This window comes from Pleurodeles waltl, chromosome 9 (genome assembly GCF_031143425.1).
Source record: "Pleurodeles waltl isolate 20211129_DDA chromosome 9, aPleWal1.hap1.20221129, whole genome shotgun sequence".
In the NCBI taxonomy this organism is placed as follows: domain Eukaryota; kingdom Metazoa; phylum Chordata; class Amphibia; order Caudata; family Salamandridae; genus Pleurodeles; species Pleurodeles waltl.
Genome location: NC_090448.1, coordinates 938,544,489 through 938,571,011, shown reverse-complemented (window position 1 = coordinate 938,571,011; position 26,523 = coordinate 938,544,489). Strand labels below are relative to the sequence as shown.

Sequence of the window (26,523 nt, the reverse complement as noted above, 5' to 3'; positions counted from 1 at the left end):
TGTTAGTTAGGCTGCCTTCATCCCCGTTGTGTTTCGCTGGGCTTGCGTTGATTGCTTCATGTTTACATTCTATACTTGATGAACAAAAAGTCAATTTCAGCACTATTAGATAAAATTATATAAATTATCTTATGTGAGGTTAGTGACATGATTACTACCAAGTTAATTTCTTTAGTCCCCATTAGTTATTACTGTTTCACAGACTTCATTACCCAAACTCTGAGCAATATTAAATGTACAGTTAGGTGAAAAGGGAATGAATTATTTGAAGTCTGGTATTACTGCAGGGTTATGAGCATCCCAAAAAAATAAAAAATAAAAAAATAAACTTGTTTCCTCTTTGGTTAAATAAAATGTCAAGCACAAACCTGGAGAATACCGCATTACAGAGAGCTGTTCATTCCCATCTGTGTGTACCGTGACCAAATCTTTTGTCTCTGTGTCCAAAACAAACCACCTGTAAGATGAAAAACAAATCAGAATGTGAAAGTATGAACAAATGCATTTAAAAAATCAACTGCGTGGTGGCAGAAAAATGTGTAATAGGTTCCTTTTACAGAAAAGAACCACTGACAGAGCCTCAAGGCTTCTCCACCTCAAAATGTTTCACCTTTTACAGTAGATTCATTTATGAATAGATAGCAAAATAACAGAAGATAGATACTTTCTTTAAAGATCTAAGATAGACAAAGATGAACTAGTTACCTTTGGTAAGGCTCTTTCTGGTGGATTCTCTATCTAATAGCAGAGCCTTGACTTTATGAATAGCCCAGACACTCGACTGGACACACAAACTCAAAAAGCAATGTTTCTGCCCGTCAGTAGGGGGCGTTGTGCAGCTCTGTACTGACTGACCCACTCCAGATATGAATGGAGCCGCATATGTGCCACCTATCACACTAACATCAGTTCCTTTGTTTCTGCACCTTCAGATGCGGATCCAAAGGTCTACTCCTTTTTTAGGGTCGAGCCTGTGTTGCATGCGCTCGCACATGCGTATTGCTGCGAGACGCTTTAGTATTTAGAAAAGGGCTCGGAGCCCTGTCAACTTCACGTCAGTGTTTTTTATTGGTTCGTGGGCTTGCCTAATAAAATCTGCTTGCTTTCATTAGTCGAAGGCACATATACGTCATGCCTTTTCCGGTAGCTAGCCCTCCTCGAGCGCAGCGACCAAGTACAGAAAACATGTGAGGCTCGCTGTTTTCCATCGGGCTCGTGGACCTCTTTTTCTCTAATTTACAAGCGGGATCTTGCTTGGCAGAAGTCGAGCGCTTTACATAGTCAATTTCACTTTTTCGGGTTATGTACATAAATTTATTTTTCCCGATAGGTGAAAAGTCGGGTTAGGAGTTTACAACGCGATCAGCTCTAACATGAGCAAACGCGAGACCCGTTGCATTGTAAATGCTTGTTTCATCTTGTGCCGAGAGATTTGTTTGGACTATGCTTCTCTCAAATCTACCAGGGTCAAAGGGGGCAAAGTAACCTAAGAATACAGTGTTTAAACCTTGAAGGGACTGTTGAAAATGGATGTCCGTGACAGATTCCCACAAGTTGTGCCTCTGTTTTGTTTGGAGCAGGACTCCAAGGCCTGTGATGACTGCGCCCAGAGAAACCTGAAAGCCAAGCGACAATGCCAGACAATGTTTATACGTGGCAAAACACAGCAAGGTTCAGTGGCCAGATGAACCAGAAATCCATCAAGGAGTGCAAGACTCTGGCAAAACACTGCAGGTTCCACTCCCAGTCTAAGTCGAGAGTACAAACTAATTTCTGCTTTCGGAGCCATCCCATGTGAGATCTTCATCATGGTAGCAGCCTTTGAGTAAGTCTAAGGTAAAAGAATAAATTATTCAAGTGGGACTCCTTCCCACCACTCTTGATCTTCAGAGAAGGTGCGAGGGTGTCACTCTGCCTCTAGGTGTCTCTCCTGTTCTACTGAGAAGCCAAATCTAACACTGGCCCCAATACGCCCAGAGTTTATGGGTCTGCTTGGTAGGCCACAGCAGATAGCAGCCTTTAAAGAGGTCTTGCTGAGCATTTTCGGCATGCTTCCAGCTCCCTTTGGTGTGCCTTCTGTCACCAAAGATCTGCAGGGGCCTCCAGTTGGGCTACCTCCACCAGATTCATCCTGTGTGCCATCTTGCTCCTCAAATCTGACTGCAGTCCAAGTATCCATCAGAAATAATTTCCTAGACAGCTGTGGGGAAGCTTCTCACAATATTTCCCCTTTTCACCACTACAGGACAATTTTAAGTTACAGTTTGGAAAAAAGCAAGTCTGAAATCTGCTGTGCTTCAAAATATTGCAAACAGTTTTGGAATCCTGTATTTATTTTCGGTGATGTATGAGAGACCCTATCAGGATAATCTGGAAGGGGTGTTTCCCACACCTGTTAAATACATTACCCCCTGGTGTTTTGTATTTAATAAGTGCAGTAACTAGCCCACCAGCATTTGCCAGACTGAAATTCGGCACCAGTATACAGCTATGGATTGAAATTGCAACTTATGGGCCTGATGGTTCCACCTGCTTATTTAGGTTGCCCCACAAATGTTAGCTCTTTCTATACAACTGTATGGTGCTGTAGAGGCTTCCGGCAGTTCTTAGGAGTATACATTAGCTGATTACGATTTTAGATGCTAATACTACAGTAGCATCCCTGTGGCAGTGTTCGAAATGAAGGGAGATATGGACATGCCCAAATACAAATTAATCCTACATATGCTGGTCCTAATGTGGACACAAAGGGATACTGTTCAGAAAATGGGGTGGCAGAGATATTTATGATGGTAGGGAATGGCTTTAATAATACGAGAGAATCTGGCCCCCTCAAATGATGTCTAACTGCACTTCTCAATTGAGATTTAGAGTTGGTGTGCGGGTAGGCTACAGTAGAACTGTCCCATAGGAAATGGGCATATGATGACTGTAAGGAAATGCCTCCTTGGCATGGTTACCCCCTGACTTTTTGCCTTTGCTGATGCTAAGTTTTGATTTGAAAGTGTGTCGAGGCCTGCTAACCAGGCCCCAGCACCAGTGTTCTTTCCCTAACCTGTACTTTAGCTTCCACAATTGGCACACCCTGGCATCCAGGTAAGTCCCTTGTAACTGGTACCCCTGGTACCAAGGGCCCTGATGCCAGGGAAGATCTCGAAGGGATGCAGCATGTCTTATGCCACCCTGGGGACCCCTCACTCAGCACAGACACACTACTTGCCAGCTTGTGTGTGCTAGTGAGGACAAACCGACTAAGTCGACATGGCACTCCCCTCAGGGTGCCATGCCAACCTCACACTGCCTATGAAGTATAGATAAGTCACCCCTCTAGCAGGCCTTACAGCCTAAGGCAGGGTGCACTATACCATAGGTGAGGGCACAAGTGCATGAGCACTGTGCCCCTACAGTGTCTAAGCAAAACCCTAGACATTGTAAGTGCAGGGTGGCCATAAGAGTATAAGGTCTGGGAGTCTGTCATGCACGAACTCCACAGCACCATAACGGCTACACTGAAAACTGTGAAGTTTGGTATCAAACTTCTCAGCACAATAAATGCACACTGATGCCAGTGTACATTTTATTGTAACATACACCCCAGAGGGCACCTTAGAGGTGCCCCCTGAAACCTTAACCGACTACCCGTGTAGGCTGACTGGTTTTTACAGCCTGTCACACACCAGACATGTTGCTGGCCACATGGGGAGAGTGCCTTTGTCACTCTGTGGCTAGTAACAAAGCCTGTACTGGGTGGAGGTGCTTCACACCTCCCCCTGCAGGAACTGTAATACCTGGCGGTGAGCCTCAAAGGCTCCCCCCCTTTGTTACAGCACCACAGGGCACTCCAGCTAGTGGAGTTGCCTGCCCCCTCCGGCCACGGCCCCACTTTTGGCGGCAAGGCCAGAGGAGATAATGAGAAAAACAAGGAGGAGTCACTGGCCAGTCAGGACAGCCCCTAAGGTGTCCTGAGCTGAGGTGACTAACTTTTAGAAATCCTTCATCTTGCAGATGGAGGATTCCCCCAATAGGATTAGGGATGTGCCCCCCTCCCCTCAGGGAGGAGGCACAAAGAGGGTGTAGCCACCCTCAGGGCTAGTAGCCATTGGCTACTAACCCCCCAGACCTAAACACACCCCTAAATTCAGTATTTAGGAGCTCCCCAGAACCTAGGAACTCAGATTCCTGCAACCTAAGAAGAAGAGGACTGCTAAGCTGAAAAACCCTGCAGAGAAGACGGAGACACCAACTGCTTTGGCCCCAGCTCTACTGGACTGTCTCCCCACTTCTAAAGACACTCCTCCAGCGACGCTTTCCACAGGGACCAGCGACCTCTGAACCCTCAGAGGACTGCCCTGCATCTAGAAGGACCAAGAACTCCCGAGGACAGCGGCTCTGTTCACCCAAGACTGCAACTTTGCTACAAAGAAGCAACTTTGAAACAACTTGCGTTTCCCGCCGGAAGCGTGAGACTTGGCACTCTGCACCCAACGCCCCCGGCTCGACTTGTGGAGAACAATCACTTCAGGGAGGACTCCCCGGCGACTGCGAGACCGTGAGTAGCCAGAGTTGACCCCCCTGAGCCCCCCACAGCGACGCCTGCAGAGGGAATCCCGAGGCTCCCCCTGACTGCGACTGCCTGCTTCCAAGATCCGACGCCTGGTAAAGACTCTACACCCGCAGCCCCCAGGGCCTGAAGGATCCGACCTCCAGTGCAGGAGTGACCCCCAGGTGGCCCTCTCCCTTGCCTAGGTGGTGGCTGCCCCGAGGAGCCCCCTCCCTTGCCTGCATCGCTGAAGAGACCCCTTGGTCTCCCATTGAAACCTATTGAGAACCCGACGCATGTTTTCACAGTGCACCCGGCCGCCCCCGTGCTGCTGAGGGTGTACTTTCTGTGTGGACTTGTGTCCCCCCCGGTGCCCTACAAAACCCCCTGGTCTGCCCTCCGAAGACGCGGGTACTTACCTGCTGGCAGACTGGAACCGGGGCACCCCCTTCTCCATTGCAGCCTATGCATTTTGGGCACCACTTTGACCTCTGCACCTGACCGGCCCTGAGCTGCTGGTGTGGTAACTTTGGGGTTGCTCTGAACCCCCAACGGTTGGTACCTTGGACCCAAACTTGAACCCCGTAGGTGGTTTACTTACCTGCAAAAACTAACAAACTCTTAATCCCCCCAGGAACTGTTGAAAATTGCACTAAGTGTCTAGTTTTAAAATAGCTATATGTGGTTTATGTGAAAACTGTATATGCTATTTTGCTAATTCAAAGTTCCTAAAGTACCTACCTGCAATACCTTTCATTTGAAGTATTACATGTAAATCTTGAACCTGTGGTTCTTAAAATAAACTAAGAAAATATATTTTTCTATACAAAAACCTATTGGCCTGGAATTGTCTCTGAGTGTGTGTTCCTCATTTATTGCCTGTGTGTGTACAACAAATGCTTAACACTACTCCTTTGATAAGCCTACTGCTTGACCACACTACCACAAAATAGAGCATTAGTATCTCTTTTTGCCACTATCTTACCTCTAAGGGTGCATACAGAGCCAACTTCCTACAATGAGCACAATCAAGCAAGGCACCCAGCAGATTATTGATTTATGTGTTTAACTGCTGTGGTTCCCCATTTACTGGTGTTGGCTCCGCTTCAAGAGAACTGTCACTGTGATCCTTCTTTATGAAGTTTGTTGTGTTTATATATACAAAAACAATACAGTATTGTCAAAAATACTTTCTTATTTACTACCCAAATAGACTTTTCCTGCTCGGCCTCTTTCCCTCAATTAGTCACTTTTATTAACAGAACATATGAGCTTTTTCACTCTTGTTGCTTCTCCATAATATTAATAGAGTTGCACAATTTGGTCTTTTATCTTCGCCCAGTCAACTTACTGTTTTATATTGGCTACATAGTTGAATATTTACAGCTTTATAGCTGCAAAAAGGTACCAAACTTCTTCAATATCGACTTCCACATTAAGTTATGTTCTTGCCCAGGGAGCAAGGATTGTGTACACCATACACGGGTTACCCATAGAATATCTATCTCATTCTTTCAGTTTTTCTTTTCCTTATAATTCTAAAACACTTATTGGTTAAACAATTAAACCTTACAGATATAACCGTGAATATATTAATACTGTATTCATAATTTCTTCTAATTCTGTTATGATGTCTAAAATAGTCTCCCCACTGTTTGTCTACAACGCCCCATCAATCTCAAATGTTTTTCTACTCAGTTTTAATGTAATGTGAAACGTATTTACATATAAAGTGCCCTCGCACCTAATATATTGCAGTCACATTTCCGAAGAAGAATTCAAGCCTATGCTTGGAAGCAACAGTGGTTTCTGGGCACTTCTGTACTTGACATCAGAATTTTTTATTTTTTATTTATTTATATACAAACATTGAGAAAGTCAAGAGGTCTTGCTTTCATGTGCTCAAGAATGCAAACACAGGCATGCACAAATGTGTGTAATATGCACTGCAGTTTTATACTAAGGTAAACCAGAGAGCTGGTCATCAACTCGCGGTCCACAGAACACGGCATGCCACTCTATCCATAACCTACAGAACTGTTTCAAGATGTATTGGATTCTGCTGTGACCGTACTTCTAACAGAACCGGAGTCTCAATCGAGGTATGGTCCTGAACTCTACTACCCCAGTGCAACCTGCATATTTGGAAGTAGGGAATAATGGTGAAAATATTCCTTGTCCAGCTGGCCAAATTCAGTCTGCATTAAAAAATATATATATTTGCAGTCCATTGTCGTGCAGGATATCACCCCAGATAATTAACCTGACCAAACCCAATGCCCTATATCTGCCCCGTTGTGTGTCATCTTGAAAGCTTTAGCAGTAAATAGGGAACTAGAGACCGAGAGCGACCAGTGCTTAGTAAGAAGGCGTTCTTGTTTCATGCACCAAAAACAAGGGTGGCGATCCCTGCACAAACGTCTTTGGAGGCACTATTCTTTCTGTTCCTTTCTCCGTGGCTCAGGATACCCGTCATTGCTGAGCCGAAGTCCTCACCAGGAGGAAAGCGTAGCATACCCTTCTGTTGACCAATGAAGACCCACAAACCTCTACACCCTCCTAGAGCTCAATTCCAGACAAGTTCATAAACATGGCTATCCTAACTGTATATTCATGTTAAGATGCTCCTTTATATAATGCTGCATTCTTTTTTTCTCAAACAATACTAGATGCATTTGAGTTCTCAACAGAACAGTGCACTGAAACCTCTCTGCCGTATCATTTTGAAGCTCACAGGGTTCTTTTATAAGGTTCATCAATACACAAAGACTTCAGAACTGAGATATTTTATAATGGGTTGGCGGATCCATTATAGGACACTGTGTGCCCAGAGCAATCTCCTTTTGTTGCCTGCACATCCTGCCATATGACTGCAAACATTTTTAAAGGATCTGCATAAATGATAAAACTGTGCATTAGCGTTCTATTTCTGTTGAGCTCAGACTATCAATTTTTAAACGGCCTTCAGAAGAAACAAATGCTTGATAATATAACTACATTTTAAAAACGACATAAGTAATAAGGCATGTCACACTCAAAAACCGATGATGTCATGGCCACACTGACAGTTCTGTCATGCGCAGGGATAGCTTAGCTGCACAGATAAGATGCATTAGTTATGCAGTGGATGATCATGTGTTTTTAAAAAAGGGACTGAACTAGTCAAAATCAGCAAATAAATATACACACTGAGGCAGAGATCCTTCTGGCCAAGGATAAATTAATTTTCCTCACGTTTAGTGGAACAAGAAAGAACTCAGTTAATTTCACCTTTTGAAGAAGATCTGTGGGATGGATTCATCTTCACATTTTACAGTGTTCTTTAACCTCAGGTGAGGGGAGGCTTCAGGCATGAAATGGCAGCTATCTCTTCCAAGTAGTAAGGCTGTAACCCTAGAAACACTGGAGCAGTGGTCCTTCAACTTCTGACCCCCATTTAACCATTAGTGGAATCGGGGGACCCGCTGTATCATCATTAGAAGCTGGGGACTCCGGCCTAGGCAATTTCGATAATTTGAACCGCAAAACAATACACAACTGACGAAATATTTTATTTAATTCATAAACAAATCTAAAAAAACATTTTAATGGGAAGGTTGAAGCTTTTTGCAATTCAGTTAAGGCAACCGATCATCCATACCACGTTCTGTTGGATGCACTTGCATTGTCTGATTAAACAAGCTGAGGATTCCAACCTTTAGCCTCCAATTTCAAATTCTTTCGCATTTACAGAATTTTTTAAAATTTTGCTTGTTTATTTATACACACTAATAATCTGTTACTTTGTTTTAATTTTCTAAGCAGCTACTGAGCCCCTGGTAGGCTTTGCGGACCCCAGGGGGTCCATAGAGCCCGAGTTAAGAGCTACTATGCTGAAGGAAGCAATTTTCCTGCCATAAAACATTTTGCTGCATCCCAATACTTCGTAATGGGGCCAAGGGTTATACTTTTGGGGTAATCGGCCACAACGATGGTGGTAGCAACTTGTGAAGCAGCCCAGAACTGGCCTCCATAATAGCGCCTCGGCTTCGAATGGTCTCAGGTAACACCAACACGTTCTTGACTAAAACGTGATTAATAGTTGCACATAAAGATTAAAGCAGATCCGGGGGGAGTGCCGAGTACATTAACAAAATTTAAATGAGCACCTATTACTACTGCTACAAATGTCATCTTGCATTTTTGACTGATTCAAAGAAAATGTGGAGCCTATGCCGAGCATCTATTAGGCACCTCTGTGTTTTAAAATAATGAAGTGTAAATTAATACTACACAAAAGCTCACTGCATTATAAAAAAATATTTTTTAAAAAGTGGATCTTTAAAACCTATAAATAAGAGAATTGCTTACAGATGTCCAAATCACAAACTGGTTCAGATGCTTGACTGTCCTGGTTGGCATTATCAAAGAAGGATCTGACTCTTACTAAGCAAATATTTAGGTGATCAGATTACCAAGATATACAACATGATTCTTATGTGCATTGGAGCTGCATACAGAACCTCAATAAACTGGTCACTAAAGGCTACAACAAATTTCTCAACATGCAAGAAACTATAAGTGTACATAGAGATGGTACTGTTTGTAAAACATGGAATTTCACGGTTCATTTTCTGGGAATGGCAGATTTGATGAGGGGGGGGGGCTCACTCTAACAGGCTCCTCATCTATTGGTCAGATACATTTTCACTCCAATACATCCTTTGATCTGCTAGTTCTTTTTGTGGTTATGGCGTCCTGGTTAGGGGGGGAGGGGCACTTTTGTCTTCATACATTCATCAAAAACACAATTGGTACGCTGATTACCTTGAATGTTTTAAGCTGAGAGACGCTTTGTATGGATGCATATTAAATGTGCATTTCTTGCACTTTGCTTTTCGTGTTCATTTCAATTACGTATGGAAGGAATGTTTTTAATCTAAAAGTGCCAACATTGAAAATGAGAAAAGCCACAGGTTTGAAAGAAACGGTGAATACCTTTAAGTTTGAAATAAAGTACAGTCTACGTAACTGCCAATTAAGGTGAAAGCCAAAAGGCTGAAATGTTTAATTTTCCCAGTACACTTAATTTTACCCCCCCCCCCCCCGAATCCACCCACTAGCAGCAATAACCCCACTAAATTCTAGTACTAATCCCTAGAGTATTCGATCCGCATCAGTATTTCTAATCCTAACCCACTTCATCCTTATTCTAAAGCTATCCATAAATCTAATTCTACACCCTTAATGTAATATACACCCTTGCTCTAATCATATCCCTTACATCAATACAGAACCTTTTCTCATCCAAATGACGGCCCTTATCCCAATCGTTACCATAATGGACAGCATTCCTCCTTTACTATCCGTAGCCCTTAAGCCAATCTCTTTACTTTTATCCTAACTTTCCATTTACCATTATCACTTACTCTAAAGCCAACCAAAACGTTTTTGTTAGTGCTAATTCTATTTAAATTTAACATTTTAAAACTTTCCAGACTCCCTGCTCAGATTTCAAACTTTTTTTGTTTGTTTTCTAACATACCATTTTGAACTCTTGGTATATCTATATTATGTGAACTTTATACCCAGCAGCTCATTGTTTTTCTCTTCTTCCATCTGGTAGTGTGGCTAACTATTTGATTAGAGCTGAGTGCTCATTATAAGTTATCAAAGCTTCACATTGAGCAATTCTAAACTACCAGCCGTCACACTCATTCAGCAGATGGCGGCATTCCCACAGCCAACAATATAGAACAGCCAGTGTGCACACAACCTGCTGGCACAGCCTCCCCCATCACCAGAATGGGATAGGAGGCAATACAGGAGGGAAGAAACGAAATGCAATAAAGGTAGAGATGGTGGAAACCCACTGAACAGGACAACAGGATGCTACTGTTTATATCTTAACCAAATTTCATATGGATTCTTCAGTACAGTCCTTCAGACAATTTACTGCCTAATTTATGGGCTTGAGGTATTGGACAAATAGAAAATACACACAATTGCTGCAGTAAAACAATCAGTTTACTGCATTTGAGGTCTTGCATGGCTATACAATATAACTAGGAGGTCAAAATGAATAGCACATCAGCTCAAAGAAGATCTATTACAGAACAGGTGATGTGGCACCCTTGTATTCAATAAGGACCATATGCTAGTATGCACACTTATGTCTTTATTTGTTTAGTCCACATCAAAAGGTAAAGGGTATTACAATGGGGTGTGTTCGGGCTACAGCATCTTTTTTCATATCCTTTTGCTCTTTTTCTGCCTGATGCTGTTTCCTATCCCCCTCCTGTATCACTGTAAGAACCGGTCCAGACCACTGCCTGGATTAGGCAAGGTTCAGCATTCCATACATCAATGTTCTTTTTGTTGCCCTAAGTGGGAAGGGTGTGCCCACATGTGGGCTCCGTGTTCACTGTGCCACTGAATTCAAGCTAGCCTGGCTGATGAGGGGTGACACCCTGAAACTTGTCCCAAGATGCTCGTTTCTGGGCCAGGGAGGACCTGGCCTGGCAGTTTGGGCTGGACTGTTCCCACAGGGAGCAGGGTGACTATTTACATATGGCTGAGTCCAAACTAGGGTAGCGTGAGGAGCAAAAATCCAATGGATTAAACCCAGATCTGTGACTGGTGGTGAATGATTTGTTCGGCATTCCATCATACATCAATGTTCTTTTTGTTGCCCTAAGTGGGAATGGTATGACCAGACGTGGGTCCTGTGCTCACTCTGCCTCTGGATTCAGGTAGCCTGGCAAGTGAGTGATATCCCGAAACCGGTCCCAAGATGCTTGCTTCCGGTCCAGGGAGGACCTGGCCTGGTAGTTTGGGCTGGGATGTTTCCATGGGGAGCAGGGTCAAGATGATTTGCACAATAGCTGGGTCCAAACTGGGGTGGCATGATGAGCAAACAAATGATGCATTAAACTCAGATCTGTGACTGTGGGTGAATGTTTGATTTGTTCAGCATTCTGTGTATTATCTGTTCTTTTATAATTAGGGAAGGTGGCATCAAATAACAACAAAAACGGCCAACATAGCCCCTTTTTGTTCAGTTCATGGACAGCACTGTGCAGTGTTCTACTTTGACTAAAGCACAGAAAATCCTTGCGCCCATTCCAGGGCCACATAAAGGGCATGCAGCAGGACACTATAGTTTGCCACGGCTTTCCAGCACACACTAGCTTACTTCTAGGTCTACCTAACCTGACAATCAGAATAAACACCCACATGCATGCATTTGCAACCCCAAATGGAAACCCAAACTAAATGTAATATAGTTTGGTGTATTGGTACAAGTACACACATCATCAGCAGAAAACAGACATTTCATTCCATAGGATTTGGTGAACTGAGCAGAACCAGGCCATCTTCAGAATGTTCAACACTCCATGCTATGAAGAAACTATGACAACTTTAATTTGTACAAATTAGAACAGCAGTACAACATTCAAAACTATAAGCAACAGAAAGTTGTGAATGGGGTATTTACCTCCCGGTGAGAGTCCCAATTGCGACCACAGTCCCTGAAGGATGAAAGCCTGCAGACTGAGCTGGATCCTACAATTAATCGAAATTATATTCATGCTTTCCATTATAAACCAAGAGCAACAGTAGCAAAAAAAGAGCTATGTATGCAATCCAGCAAACTAGCATTTCAGAAAAGATCCATTTGACAATTAACTAATCCATGAAGCAGAGCGAATGATCTCCACGTTTGGATACTTTTGAAAACTAAAATTAAAGCAATTTTCCAAACAAATGGATTTTAATATCATACACAATTTAAAGTTAGGATTGTCTACACAGCTCATCATTTTATTTTTTATAGAATTATTATTTTGTGAAGTTTACTCTAGAGCACATCCAGCTGAGAGATTTGAGAAGAGTGACCAGTCCCTAAAACAGGGCCTGATAATTACCCAGTCTGACAGCGAATATTATTTTTACACACATAATGTGATCAGAAAACACTTGCCAAACATCGGGTCATTTAAAACATGGTTTAAGGGTTATGTTCCCTGGATAATCTGATTCCGCATTGATACAAAGTGAACTAAACATTGAATACTGGAGAAGTGGCACAGTAGCTGCATTATATGGTGAAGAGTTGCCTTATCTTAAAGATCCTAGTGTAAAAATACACCATGATATAACTGTTTCAAGGAAATCTTGATCACTCATATTTGATTCGATAGCACAAAATATATTTTCCACAGGAAAGGATATTTTAAGTAAATACCATCAAAAATGAAAGGGCATGCTAACTAAATCCAGATCCAGTCAATCAAATCTTCAAAGGCAATGGGGCTATAAGGTGTGCCATCTCTGAGCAATTATTAAAATGATCAAACATGGAAGAAGGTCCCTAGGGGTACAGGGACCAAAGCTACGGGCTGATCTCGTCATTACAGGGATAGGCCTAGCTAGCTCAACTCATAAAACCTCTGAAGCAGAATTATTCACATAAGCTATGACATAAAACTGGAACCTTGAAATGCAGCACCATTCAAAAATCGAACAGACATGCTGCAATCAATTGCATTTGACAAATAAAGAGTGACCTTGAAAGGCTGGATTCAAACTGCTTTCTATCTATTCTTCACATTCGTCTACGTCCCACAATTAAAAGTCCTTGCCATGAATACCTACCTTCACACAAAGACACCAGCCTACTATCTAGACACCAGCCTACTACTGTTGTGGGCCAGGAGCCAGAGGGATATAGGAAAGGGGGAGTAGACCTACTGAAAACCTTTTGCATCTCTCATCCACAATATTCAAAAACAGAGAAATAATTATATTTTCTGTGTTACCAGATTTAAGATAGTGAACACCTAAACAGGATTGTAATAATAATTCAGAGATTACATTCATATTTGGCTGGTTTATGGCCAAACAGACTAGAATGAGATAACATGCCTTAATAGTGCATTGTGCTAGACATACAGCACAAGTTGGAGGCAGCAGTTTATTTAATGAATACATTTTTCAAGCAGAAAACACTATACATAAAATCACACATGGATAAGGCCTTCTTGTAAATTTCTCTCTATCTACCAATATGTCTGGTATAAGAACGATACCATGCACTTCATTAATTAAATAGGTTTATTCGATCTCCGAAGAGAAACTGACATGGAGACTCAGAGGTACTGATTGTTTTTTGCTGACTAGACAACGAAAGAGCACCATGACATAATATCCATTGAAACACTAGCAAAAACGAAAAAATACTATTGCTAAAGGGGGGGTGCAACATAAAAAGGTGCGTCCTTAGGATATATTAATGGCACTCCTAAAGTACTACAAAGATGACAGACACTTGAACAAAAAAAAAAAAAAATAATTAGACCTAAGTAACCAATCTTAATGAGCAGAGGGCAAGGGTTCCTTTATAGCGATAGACGATTGAGTACTAGCAAGACTTACTATGGAATTATATTTATACTGGAAGAGATGGATTAATGACAACATTCTGATAATTGAACTGTACCATATCTGGTTGGAAGGCGCCATTAAGCTTAAGAGACATTCAGCAACATCAGTTGAGTGATGTCACGCAAGTCCTAGGTTCAACTTGATACTTTTGTATGATTAGCATTTCAGCCCTTTTTGTATGGGAAATCTCAGACGTTTTGGCTCTGAAGGTTTTTATCACAGTCATTTTGTTTTTACTCAAAAAGTGCTTCCTTGGGAATTGACTTTGCAGAGTTCGATTAAGGAGAGTTTATATTTTACATAGCGGGGAAGCCAATGTCCTAAAAGGTCACAAAACATTGAAAAGGGCAGACGAACAGCTGTATTAATATCTACTGTTCTTCCCTCTACCAAACTTATTCAGTTATTCTTTTATAAGATTGTGTAACTCCCCATCTCATTGAAGTTAAAAATACAAAACATAAATGTCAGTATTTGGCAAGTGCTACAGAAAATGCACGCACACAAACGATAGAAAACTACTGAAAATGCTTTCTTCATTTTACCCCTTATAATTTCTGAAATAAACGTGTAAAAACAAGCACAAGTGCGAGTTTGTTTGCTTTCAAAATGTGTTACACTATAGAGTGAGCACCTTCAAAACCAGGAACAGCCAGTCATAATGGTACTGTCATCCCTAGCAATGCTTTATGTAGAATGGGAAGACTAAAATCCTTGGGATTTTTTTTTCAGACTAAAGGCACTTTCGGACATCAGAACACACAGCCTGTGATGTCACTATGGCAGCCTCCATTCACATAGTCTTGGGGAGCGGATATGTAGAAACCCAAATACTGACTTGTATGCTGGCAGCACACATTGGTCCAAATCACAAAAAGGTGTAAAGTTTCAAAAGCAGCTCTACAACCTTGCATGGGTGCACCTTTTACATCTTCCTGTAATTCACCAAACTATTCCAGATTGCGCTTGGAAAGCAGTGGCAGTCAACTTTCCAGGAATACTTCAGGAAAGGTTCTGCAAGTTTCTCGTTACATCTGACCACTAGCATTTCTGTTGGCGTAATGGTGTACAACTACACCTGCTGAAAGGCCAGTATGTTTATGCACAAGAACAATTTAAAAAAATATTTTTTTCTTCATGGAGAAAATGTTTGTGTGCTTTGCAAACTTTGAAAGCAATCCACAACTTGGAACACTTCGAAACAAAGCTCATACATAATTGATACTTGAAGCTGATGTGACTCTGCATACAGACTTCAACTGAAAGGCACAAGTTTTGATTTATAAAGAGACAGAAAATGTGCTAGAACAATCGCTCCGTAGAATAAAACAACAAAAGCAGTACCATCATTACTCAACTTTCATTGCCTGAAGTAACAAATATGCACCATTTGAATAATCGGGTTACAAAAATCCATCCCTGCAGTGCTCACCTTAACTTCGCTCGACACCCCAAAACATGAAAACAATTAAAGGAAAATTCCTGAGTTGCAGATCTGAGGAATTCTGTTTAGATGAAGGGTACAATTTTGAAAGCAAATTAAAAATGCGTACTACAGCAACTTACCTCAATAGCTTTGTTCCAGATGGGGCGATGGATGGTGGCATCCCAGAAAGAAATATGCTTATCGTGCCCACATGTCAAGAACTGAGGCTTAGATGGGTGAACTGCTAGTCCCCACAGTTCATCGGTATGACCCTGCAAACACATTTGCCAAACAAAAAAGGAAAATATAATATTAATAAAGACAACTATTTACTCCATGTGACAATGACAACATCTGGGATCAGATGACGTTTTCAGAGTAGGTTGCATACATACACATTTTGATTGCACTAAGCAAGCAGGCCAGTATAATTCTAGGGACTTTCCTCACTGAAGAGACAGTCAAGTACAAAAAGTGTGATCAAGTGTCCTGTTTTATTACTAATTACATTACCATTACGGTAAATGAGTTGGGAGCAAACACCATAGACCATATATTAGTCTTGAAGATGGTCTTTGTGAGGCACGAGTAGTGCGAACATGTTTTAAATAAAGGCCAGATAAACGATTTATAAAACTATATGAAAGACACAACTGTAGTTCGATTTTAATGATGATCATATACTGTACTAGTGGTAATACTTAAGAAAAATGAGGATATCCATGAACATGCACTGTGTATTGAAATAGTGAATACACATTTAAAACGGTACAACCCACTATTGGTTTAATTCTACCTTACACACATCATTGTTTGACATCCAGTGACGGTAAGATACCTTCTGTACCGTCATACAGTGCAAGGTTTTCTTCATGTTCACATCAACGTTGACATGAAGGTATGAACATGCCTAATTGGCAATACATGCAAGAATGCATTTCCACTAACTGCTAGGTTTCTAAATTCCTGAACTAGTTACACAGTTTTGTACCTCTATATGATGGGCCACTCTTATTGGAAAGACAAAGGGTGCTCAATATTTTCCTAGCAGGTTGATATGCTGTATTTCGTAACAGTTTTGTGATTGAAGTCTAATCAGGAACCTACCTAACATGTCATACTTTCAGTACTCCGGACTTTAAAAACATGATATGGCAGATTTACAATCGACCTAAAGGTATACAAAAATAAAGGAATAAAGACACCATAATTAACCTACTTGGGTAATTGGGTAGAAGTCTCCAGATAGCGTCCCCTGAAGGACAAAATTTCTTGTTGTTCCGATCAGTACAACATCCCCTTTTCCTTCTGTTACCGTTCTGATAGGACCAAACTGCTCAGGAATCTGTAAGCAATTCAAAGAGTTCAGTCTACATCATAAGTACAGTTTTCTATTTTTTTTTTTTAAACACAAAAAGGAAAGTAACAATTCTGCTTCTAAATTCCAGAACAGACATTTCTGGGAACCAAAGTTTTTTATACATATCCTTAGTTAAAATATTGAATTGTTAATTCAATATGGAAAAAATGAAAGAAAAAATAGGGATTCAAGTGAAACAACCAGTGTGCACCATTGAAGTAATATCCGCTAGTATTGTTTTTTGTTCTCTGTTTAGCTATTCATCTATGAGAAGTCCCAGGGTTAAGCAAGGCTATACTCAACCTTTTGCAGAGGGATTCTCAAGTTCCTAAGCCTCACCTCTTAAAGAAAGTTTAAACATCAAAAACCGACCCTAGAGGGCTGCTGCTTTGTAAACTGCTTTAACTGATTTAAGCAAAGTAACATTACAATAACATACAATGGCTTATCCACAAAACACAAGAGAGTTTCTCAGCTTGCAAACCAGGTTCTTTACAAGACATATAAACTAAGGTTCCACTTCTGAAAAACAACAAAGCCGGGCATGAGATTTAAAACATTCTAAGAAACATCTGAGTATACTCTGTAAAGGGGATTTGGGAACATCAATTCCAGAAGGTGAACCTTCCACCAATCCCCATCCAAGATGTTGGACCCAATTAAATGATCTACTCTACTGGGAGCCAATATTGCACCCCAGCATCCTAGTCTGTACTTTTTTGTGGAGGAAGCAGATCTAGTACAGAACATTACCACAGTACAAAATCCGTTAAGTGGATTCACCCTCAGTAGTCAAAGTAATTCTGTAATAAGTATTTATTACCTGGAGGCCTTCCATAACACTACTGAAACACACCAGACAAAATGACGAAACTTCATCTGCCATTCCTAACTAGTGTGCTACCTATTGTCTGTAGCACCAACTGTGGCCTTTGCAATGTTTACTTTCTGGTTGGATACAACTCGTTCTGAGAATATGTTTACAAAGCTCTTCTCCTTAGGCTTGGGCACATTATCATTTATGCTTAAGGACAGCCCTCTGTCTCTGCGGTGTCAAAGTCTCATGCTCATGAGCTAACTTCAGCAGCCTCTACCCCCTTAATACACCTGGCTTTGGAGCAGGAAAATAAGAGCCAGTCTAAAGCAATAGAATAGAAACAATTCTCAGGACTGCTCCCACAGAAAGCAAGCAGGATTCTTGATGTTCTCATCCTCTTCTATTTCGCCCTCATTAGGTATATTGCATTGGCAGTTAGAGACCTCGGCGAGGGGCAGGTTGACAAGTTGTAAAGTATTTATACAAACACTCTGGCCAACAGTAAATGTTACGATACGAGTAACAGGACAGATAAAACATCAAAATGCACAGTATAAGAGTTATAAATGAAATGGGAAAACAGGAAACAAATTTAAAAATGTAGTTGTGACAAGAAATCCAGCAAACTGTGGCCCTCATTAGAGCCATTAGGTTAAGAGACACGCCTAATTGTATGGGTAAGTGTTAGAAATGGGGTCTTTGGTTGACAGTCAGGTTACCCCCTGTTCAAGCAAGGACCCTCACTCTAGTTAGGATAAAAGAGAATCACCCTCAGCTAACCCCTGCTTACCCCCTTGGTAGCTTGGCAGAGCAGTAGGCTTAACCTCAGAGTGCTGGGCGTAAAGTATTTGTACCAACACACACAGTAACTTAATGAAAACACTACAAAATGACACAACACCAGTTTAGAAAAATAGGAAATATTTATCTAGACAAAACAAGACCAAAACGACAAAAATCCAACATACACAAGTCAAGTTATGATTTTTTTAAAGGTTTAAAATAAAAAGAGTCTTTAGGTAGTTGTAACAACACACTAGCGCTGCTAGCGTGAAAATGTACCTGGTTTGCGGCAAAAATAACCCCGCACGGGCGGTGTGCGTCGAAAATAACCCTGCACGGGTATATGCGTCGAAAACAGCTCGGCTCGGCGAGGCGCGTCGAAAAAGCCAGCCACGCGACGGTCCGAAGTCCCGCGGCGCTGGTTGCGATCTCTCAGCCTTCGTCAGCGATGCTGCGCGCCGTTTCTCCTGCTCCGGGCGTCGATTCTCCGGTCGCGTTTCCAGCGGCGTCGTTTCTCAGCTGCGGAGCCGGCGTCGCGTCGTTTTCTCAGCCGCGATCGGATTCGCGTCGATCTTTTCTCCGCACGGTGCGCGGTGCGTGTATTTTTGTCCTTAGGCTGCCAGCCTCTCCTTTCAGGGTCCCAGGAACTGGAAGGGCACCACAGAGCAGAGTAGGGGTCTCTCCAGAGACTCCAGGTGCTGGCAGGAAGAAGTCTTTGCTATCCCTGAGACTTCAACAACAGGAGGCAAGCTCTACATCAAGCCCTTGGAGATTTCTTCTTCAAGATGGAAGGCACACAAAGTCCAGTCTTTGCCCTCTTACTCTGGCAGAAGCAGCACTGCAGGAAAGCTCCACAAAGCACAGTCACAGGCAGGGCAGCACTTGTTCCTCAGCGATCAGCTCTTCTCCAGGCAGAGGTTCCCCTTGATTCCAGAAGTGTTTCTAAAGTTTGTAAGTTTGGGTGCCCTTCTTATACCCATTTTAGTCTTTGAAGTCACCTTCCTTCAAAGGGGACTCACACCTTCTTGTGCAATCCTGCCTTGCCCAGGCAAGGCATCAGACACACACCAGGGGGCTGGAGACAGCATTGTCAGAGGCAGGCACAGTCCTTTCAGATGAGAGTGACCACTCCACCCCTCCCTCCTAGCAGAGATGGCTAATCAGGAATGCAGATCACACCCCAGCTCCCTTTGTGTCACTGTCTGGTGTGAGGTGAAAAACAACCCAACTGTCAAACTGACCCAGACAGGGAATCCACAAACAAGGCAGAGTCACAGAATGGTTTAAGCAAGAAAATGCTCACTTTCTAAAAGTGGCATTTTCAAACGCACAATCTCAAAATCAACTTTACTAAAAGATGTATTTTTAAATTGTGAGTTCAGGGATCCCAAACTCCACCTGTCCATCTACTCTCTAGGGGAATCTACACTTTAATCATATTTAAAGGTAGCCCCCATATTATCCTATGAGAGAGAGACAGACCTTGCAACAGTGAAAACGAAATTGGCAGTATTTCACTGTCAGGACATATAAACCACATTACTATATGTCCTACCTTATCCATACACTGCACCCTGCCCTTGGGGCTACCTAGGGCCTACCTTAGGGGTGCCTTACATGTAAGAAAAGGGAAGGTTTAGGCCTGGCAAGTGGGTACACTTGCCAAGTCGAATTTACAGTGTAAAAATACACACACAGACACTGCAGTGGCAGGTCTGAGACATGATTACAGAGCTACTTATGTGGGTGGCACAACCAGTGCTGCAGGCCCACTAGTAGCATTTGATTTACAGGCCCTGGCACCTCTAGTGCACCTTACTAGGGACTTACTAGTAAATCAAATATGCCAATCATGGATAAACCACTTACATACAATTTAAACAGGAGAGCATATGCACTTTAGCACTGGTTAGCAGTGGTAAAGTGCTCAGAGTTGAAAAGCCAACAGCAACATGTCAGAAAAATATAGGAGGCAGGAGGCAAAAAAGTCTGGGGATGACCCTGCAAAAGCAAAAGTCCAACACGACCCCCTACCAGCCTAAAGCCAGGGGAGAACAATCAATACCTTGATGTACTTCCCTGATTGGGGCGATAGAACAGGGACCCAGGCCCACAACAGCAGGGGCATGCTCCAGTTCTACGCCTTCCTGACTCCAGTTGGATCCCTCTGTCCATACTCTCAGGGCCCACTAAGCTAACCCATGGGGAACCCTTCTCCACATCTACAGACACCATCTGTGCAGCACCTAACTTTACTTTGCTCACAGATGAATTGCAATGGGCAGATAGTACCACCAGGGCCAACACAGTGGTGTTGCCCACTCCACCCCCGGGGTGTGACTCTCGTCCTCCCCCCCCCAGGGGCAACTCTGTCCACCAGGACAGCAAGCCACAGTGGCCCCAGACAACTGTCAGGGATGAGAGCCCGACCTCAGGCCTCTCTAACCACTGTGACTGTGGAGAGTGGGGGGTGGTAGCCCCAGGTGCCTGGCACCCTTTGACCACTCTCTCTTCCACCAGGTCAGGGATGACAACCTGACCCTGGTCCTCCCCTCTGGAGCTCTGTACCCTCCCTGCAGAAGCGGCACCCCCAGAGTCCAAAACTGTCAGGGTGCTTGTAGAAGCAGTCCTGCACAATTCTTCCATCAGTGCAGGGATGTTAACCTGCAACTGATCCTCCAACCTGGGGTCTGTACCTTCAGGTTGGACCAGGGCCAGGGGTGAGGCTTCCCTCCCCCTGCCCTCTCTTCTGGGGTCCTGAACCACCCAACTAGGAGTGGCCCCCCCAGAAGACAACATGGTAGGGGTACTGTTAGCAGTAGCCCCTTCCTCCAGGTCAGGGGGGACACCCTTAACCTGGCCTCCCAATCCAGGGTCTGTACCCACAGACTGGATCACTGCCTGGCAACCCAGGACTTCCTGGGGGGCATACTTACCCCCTACCAGGTCAGAGTTTACCCTCTGAACCTGGTCATCCAACCCAGGGTCACCACCCTGCGGTTGAACCACTGCCTGGCACACCAGGACTTCCTTGGGAGCACACTTACCCCCTATCAGGTCAGAGTTTACCCCCTGAACCTGATCATTCAACCCAGAGTCACCACCCTGCGGTTGAACCATTGCCTGGCACACCAGGACTTCCTTGGGAGCACACTTACCCCCTATCAGGTCAGAGTTTACCCCCTGAACCTGATCATCCAACCCAGAGTCACCACCCTGCGGTTGAATCATTGCCTGGCGCACCAGGACTTCCTGGGGGGCACACCTACCCCCCACAAGGGAAACACTTTCCCCAAGGGCCATACAAGAGTCTGGCTGGCGCAGGTCTCCTGACCTCTGCCCATCTGACAGAGTCTGGATTCCCCCCAGCCCAGAAATGGTCTCACCAAGGTCATCCCTGGGGGGCTCTGCACTCAGAGCTGACCCCTGACCCTCCTGGTTCTCCACTGGGGTCCGCAACCCCCTCTCAACCCTCTGTCTGGACTTCTGCAACCCCTCACTAGGAGTGGTACTGCCAGACACCAGAACTGGTGGGACGCTGGCTACAGCCGCCCCCCCAAGTTCTCCTGACACTGTGGGGTCTCCCTCAACAGATGGCCCTATGGTACAGGCTAGGCTCCCCTCCTGGGGTTCCCGCAGGGAACCCTCCAGGACCTGGGACCGGATCTCGGGCACCTTGGGCCTCAACCCATCCCCATTCCCTCTCCTCTGAGACTGGACATGGGGTCCCTCACCCATCCCACTACACTGGGACCTACCTGGGACACTACAATCCTTCCCTACCTTACCTGGTTGGGAACTACCTAGACCACTCCTCTCAGGAGCACCCCCAAATGCCTCTTCAGACTCTCTGGTACTCACCCAGAAGTCTGCCTCCATTGTAAGCTCCCTGGGGTCAGAGAACTCACACTCCACCTGGTGTTGGCATAGCTCTGGAAAATAAGGACTAGACATATGCTCTCCAGCAATTACATCACTCAGCCCCTCACATGAATTAACCAAAGTACCCTTCACCCAACCATCCAGTGACTCTGCTTTGAAAAAGCACCCCACATCACCCTCCTGAGACTGGTGAGACAGTACCTGACTGTCCCTGACACTCAACCCACACTCTTCTGGGATGTTTTCACACTCCATAACCAGGACTTCTACCTGGGGGGAACCCCTCTCCCTGTCACTCTCACTTAGAGTCAGTAGAGTGTCCCTCCCACCAGTAGGAATATGACTCCCCATGCCAGTTCCCCAATCCACCTCAGGGACCCTGTGCATCACTGGAGCTACCTCATACCCCTGAACCTCCTGGCGTGTGTTAACTCCCTCCTTCAAGTAGGGCACCACCTCTCTGGGCATGTGCACTTCTGCAGCATCACTGGATATACAATTGTTGCTGCCACCATTCCAGCTGGACTCAGCCCTCATGACTTCCAGCTCTTTCAATTTAAGCTCGTAAGCATAAATCATTTTTTTAATCTCTAAGTTCCTCCTCCTTACTTCCAACTCTTCCCACTTGTCATACTCCCTTTGCATCCTCAACTTTTCTGCCTCCAACCGGCGAACCCTTTCTGCCTGTCTGTCCTGTAACTCTTCAGGAGTCAGACCCTTGGGTGACACCCTGCCATCCCTCCTGGGGACCCTCCCCCCAGGCGTAACAGGTACCTCCACTACACCACTGTGTATCCTCTGCACTTCCCCACCCACATTCTCCTCCTCTGTGTGCCCTCCAGCCTTCTTGATTGTCACCCCGGCCCTCTGTGCCTGTTGCAGCTCCCCCTCCCTGGTGGAGCTCTCAGTGGGACAGTCAAGATCTTTAAGGAACTGTTTCAATTGAGCAACTGAGTACTCCTTCAGTTTCTCCATTTCAAACACAGCTCCAGCTGTTGCATCTCCAGATTGAGACATGATGGTCACAAGTGCAAAGTTCCAAAGGCAGAAAATAAGTTCCCAATGAAGTAAAAAGAATCAGTCAAGGGATCAGCAAAATCATGGAAGTAGAATAAAAAGAGTCCTTAAGAGAAAAATCAAAAGATCACCAAACAAGTAGTATGTGGTCACGTAGTGGTCTGAGATCAAAACAGTAGTGTACACTTAATTACTGTATGTCAAGTACAAATACAAGTCCAATCCCGACCGCTGGTCACCAATGTTAGAAATGGGGTCTTTGGTTGACAGTCAGGTTACCCCCTGTTCAAGCAAGGACCCTCACTCTAGTTAGGATAAAAGAGAATCACCCTCAGCTAACCCCTGCTTACCCCCTTGGTAGCTTGGCAGAGCAGTAGGCTTAACCTCAGAGTGCTGGGCGTAAAGTATTTGTACCAACACACACAGTAACTTAATGAAAACACTACAAAATGACACAACACCAGTTTAGAAAAATAGGAAATATTTATCTAGACAAAACAAGACCAAAACGACAAAAATCCAACATACACAAGTCAAGTTATGATTTTTTTAAAGGTTTAAAATAAAAAGAGTCTTTAGGTAGTTGTAACAACACACTAGCGCTGCTAGCGTGAAAATGTACCTGGTTTGCGGCAAAAATAACCCCGCACGGGCGGTGTGCGTCGAAAATAACCCTGCACGGGTATATGCGTCGAAAACAGCTCGGCTCGGCGCGTCGAAAAAGCCAGCCACGCGACGGTCCGAAGTCCCGCGGCGCTGGTTGCGATCTCTCAGCCTTCGTCAGCGATGCTGCGCGTCGTTTCTCCTGCTCCGGGCGTCGATTCTCCGGTCGCGTTTCCAGCGGCGTCGTTTCTCAGCTGCGGAGCCGGCGTCGCGTCGTTTTCTCAGCCGCGATCGGATTCGCGATCTTTTCTCCGCACGGTGCGCGGTGCGTGTATTTTTGTCCTTAGGCTGCCAGCCTCTCCTTTCAGGGTCCCAGGAACTGGAAGGGCACCACAGAGCAGAGTAGGGGTCTCTCCAGAGACTCCAGGTGCTGGCAGGAAGAAGTCTTTGCTATCCCTGAGACTTCAACAACAGGAGGCAAGCTCTACATCAAGCCCTTGGAGATTTCTTCTTCAAGATGGAAGGCACACAAAGTCCAGTCTTTGCCCTCTTACTCTGGCAGAAGCAGCACTGCAGGAAAGCTCCACAAAGCACAGTCACAGGCAGGGCAGCACTTGTTCCTCAGCGATCAGCTCTTCTCCAGGCAGAGGTTCCCCTTGATTCCAGAAGTGTTTCTAAAGTTTGTAAGTTTGGGTGCCCTTCTTATACCCATTTTAGTCTTTGAAGTCACCTTCCTTCAAAGGGGACTCACACCTTCTTGTGCAATCCTGCCTTGCCCAGGCAAGGCATCAGACACACACCAGGGGGCTGGAGACAGCATTGTCAGAGGCAGGCACAGTCCTTTCAGATGAGAGTGACCACTCCACCCCTCCCTCCTAGCAGAGATGGCTAATCAGGAATGCAGATCACACCCCAGCTCCCTTTGTGTCACTGTCTGGTGTGAGGTGAAAAACAACCCAACTGTCAAACTGACCCAGACAGGGAATCCACAAACAAGGCAGAGTCACAGAATGGTTTAAGCAAGAAAATGCTCACTTTCTAAAAGTGGCATTTTCAAACGCACAATCTCAAAATCAACTTTACTAAAAGATGTATTTTTAAATTGTGAGTTCAGGGATCCCAAACTCTACCTGTCCATCTACTCTCTAGGGGAATCTACACTTTAATCATATTTAAAGGTAGCCCCCATATTATCCTATGAGAGAGAGACAGACCTTGCAACAGTGAAAACGAAATTGGCAGTATTTCACTGTCAGGACATATAAACCACATTACTATATGTCCTACCTTATCCATACACTGCACCCTGCCCTTGGGGCTACCTAGGGCCTACCTTAGGGGTGCCTTACATGTAAGAAAAGGGAAGGTTTAGGCCTGGCAAGTGGGTACACTTGCCAAGTCGAATTTACAGTGTAAAAATACACACACAGACACTGCAGTGGCAGGTCTGAGACATGATTACAGAGCTACTTATGTGGGTGGCACAACCAGTGCTGCAGGCCCACTAGTAGCATTTGATTTACAGGCCCTGGCACCTCTAGTGCACCTTACTAGGGACTTACTAGTAAATCAAATATGCCAATCATGGATAAACCACTTACATACAATTTAAACAGGAGAGCATATGCACTTTAGCACTGGTTAGCAGTGGTAAAGTGCTCAGAGTTGAAAAGCCAACAGCAACATGTCAGAAAAATATAGGAGGCAGGAGGCAAAAAAGTCTGGGGATGACCCTGCAAAAGCAAAAGTCCAACAGTAAGGAATGATGAAAACAATATAATGGGGGGAAATAATCTCATGTTAATGCAGCAGTGTGTGGTATAGGGCTTGGTGATAGGCTCTCAGCATTTAATTGCACTACTGTAGACTCTGCATCCATTGAGGCATACATCACCTCCTGGAAAACATCAATTGAAGCCAGGATGGAGATGTTATTGGGCAAATATACGCCACAGGGAACTAACATCCTGCATAGTGTAGGCAGCAAGTGGAGGTCTAAGGTTAGGAAGTTACTTTCAAGACATGAGAAAAACAATGCACTGCAATAACTGAGTGGGCCAAATTTGAATTAGACATGAAAAAGCTCAAGGCACTAGCGTCTACATATTGATACAACACACGGAAACCATTTTAGAGATAAAGTATGGTTACCTATTGTGACTTAATGCAAGCGGAGTGACTCTGCTTGCCCCTTGTCTAGCTCTCATGTTTTGGTAATCTCTTGGCCAGGCTGTTCTGTTCTCTGTGTTTCCGAGTGGAACAGAGTTGCAGGCCTCTGTTGAAAGCTGGTTTGTCAACAGTCTCCAAGTGGGTGTGTTGAATGTTCACTCAAGAAGAACCTGGAATTCTCTTTGGTGTTTGAAGAAGGTAAAGCATCTCTGCAGGTATTCCCTACAAAATGGAGGGGGTGTGTGCCCAGATTACTATCCCAAAGAGAAGCTTTAACAGCATCTGACCCCTGCAGAGCATGTTCCCAGGTAAAAAGTGAATAAGGAAACTGTGCAGTTCTTCATGCTGCGACGAGTTGCTTATCTGCTCAACTGCATGCCGCTGAAGCTCTTCTTCCCCCACATGAGCATGCTAAGTTGTGTTTGACAAAACGTAATGGGACACCAGACGCAGAAACAGTTAAGACACTAAACCAATCTCTACGGTGAGTCAGCACTTGA

General features: G+C 44.1%; 1 protein-coding gene across 14 annotated transcripts in view; it reads right to left on the bottom strand.

Annotated features, from left to right (window-relative positions):
* Positions 1–26,523, bottom strand: part of EML1 (EMAP like 1) — a 752,203-nt gene that overhangs the window by 67,597 nt on the left and 658,083 nt on the right. For all 14 annotated transcript variants that reach the window (XM_069208309.1, XM_069208311.1, XM_069208303.1 and 11 more), the window contains 4 exons: positions 16,612–16,737; positions 15,533–15,664; positions 12,018–12,085; positions 369–457 (listed from right to left, as the gene is read on the bottom strand). In XM_069208309.1, coding sequence (XP_069064410.1) covers positions 369–457; positions 12,018–12,085; positions 15,533–15,664; positions 16,612–16,737 — 415 coding nt within the window. The remainder of the gene's footprint in view (positions 1–368; positions 458–12,017; positions 12,086–15,532; positions 15,665–16,611; positions 16,738–26,523) is intronic.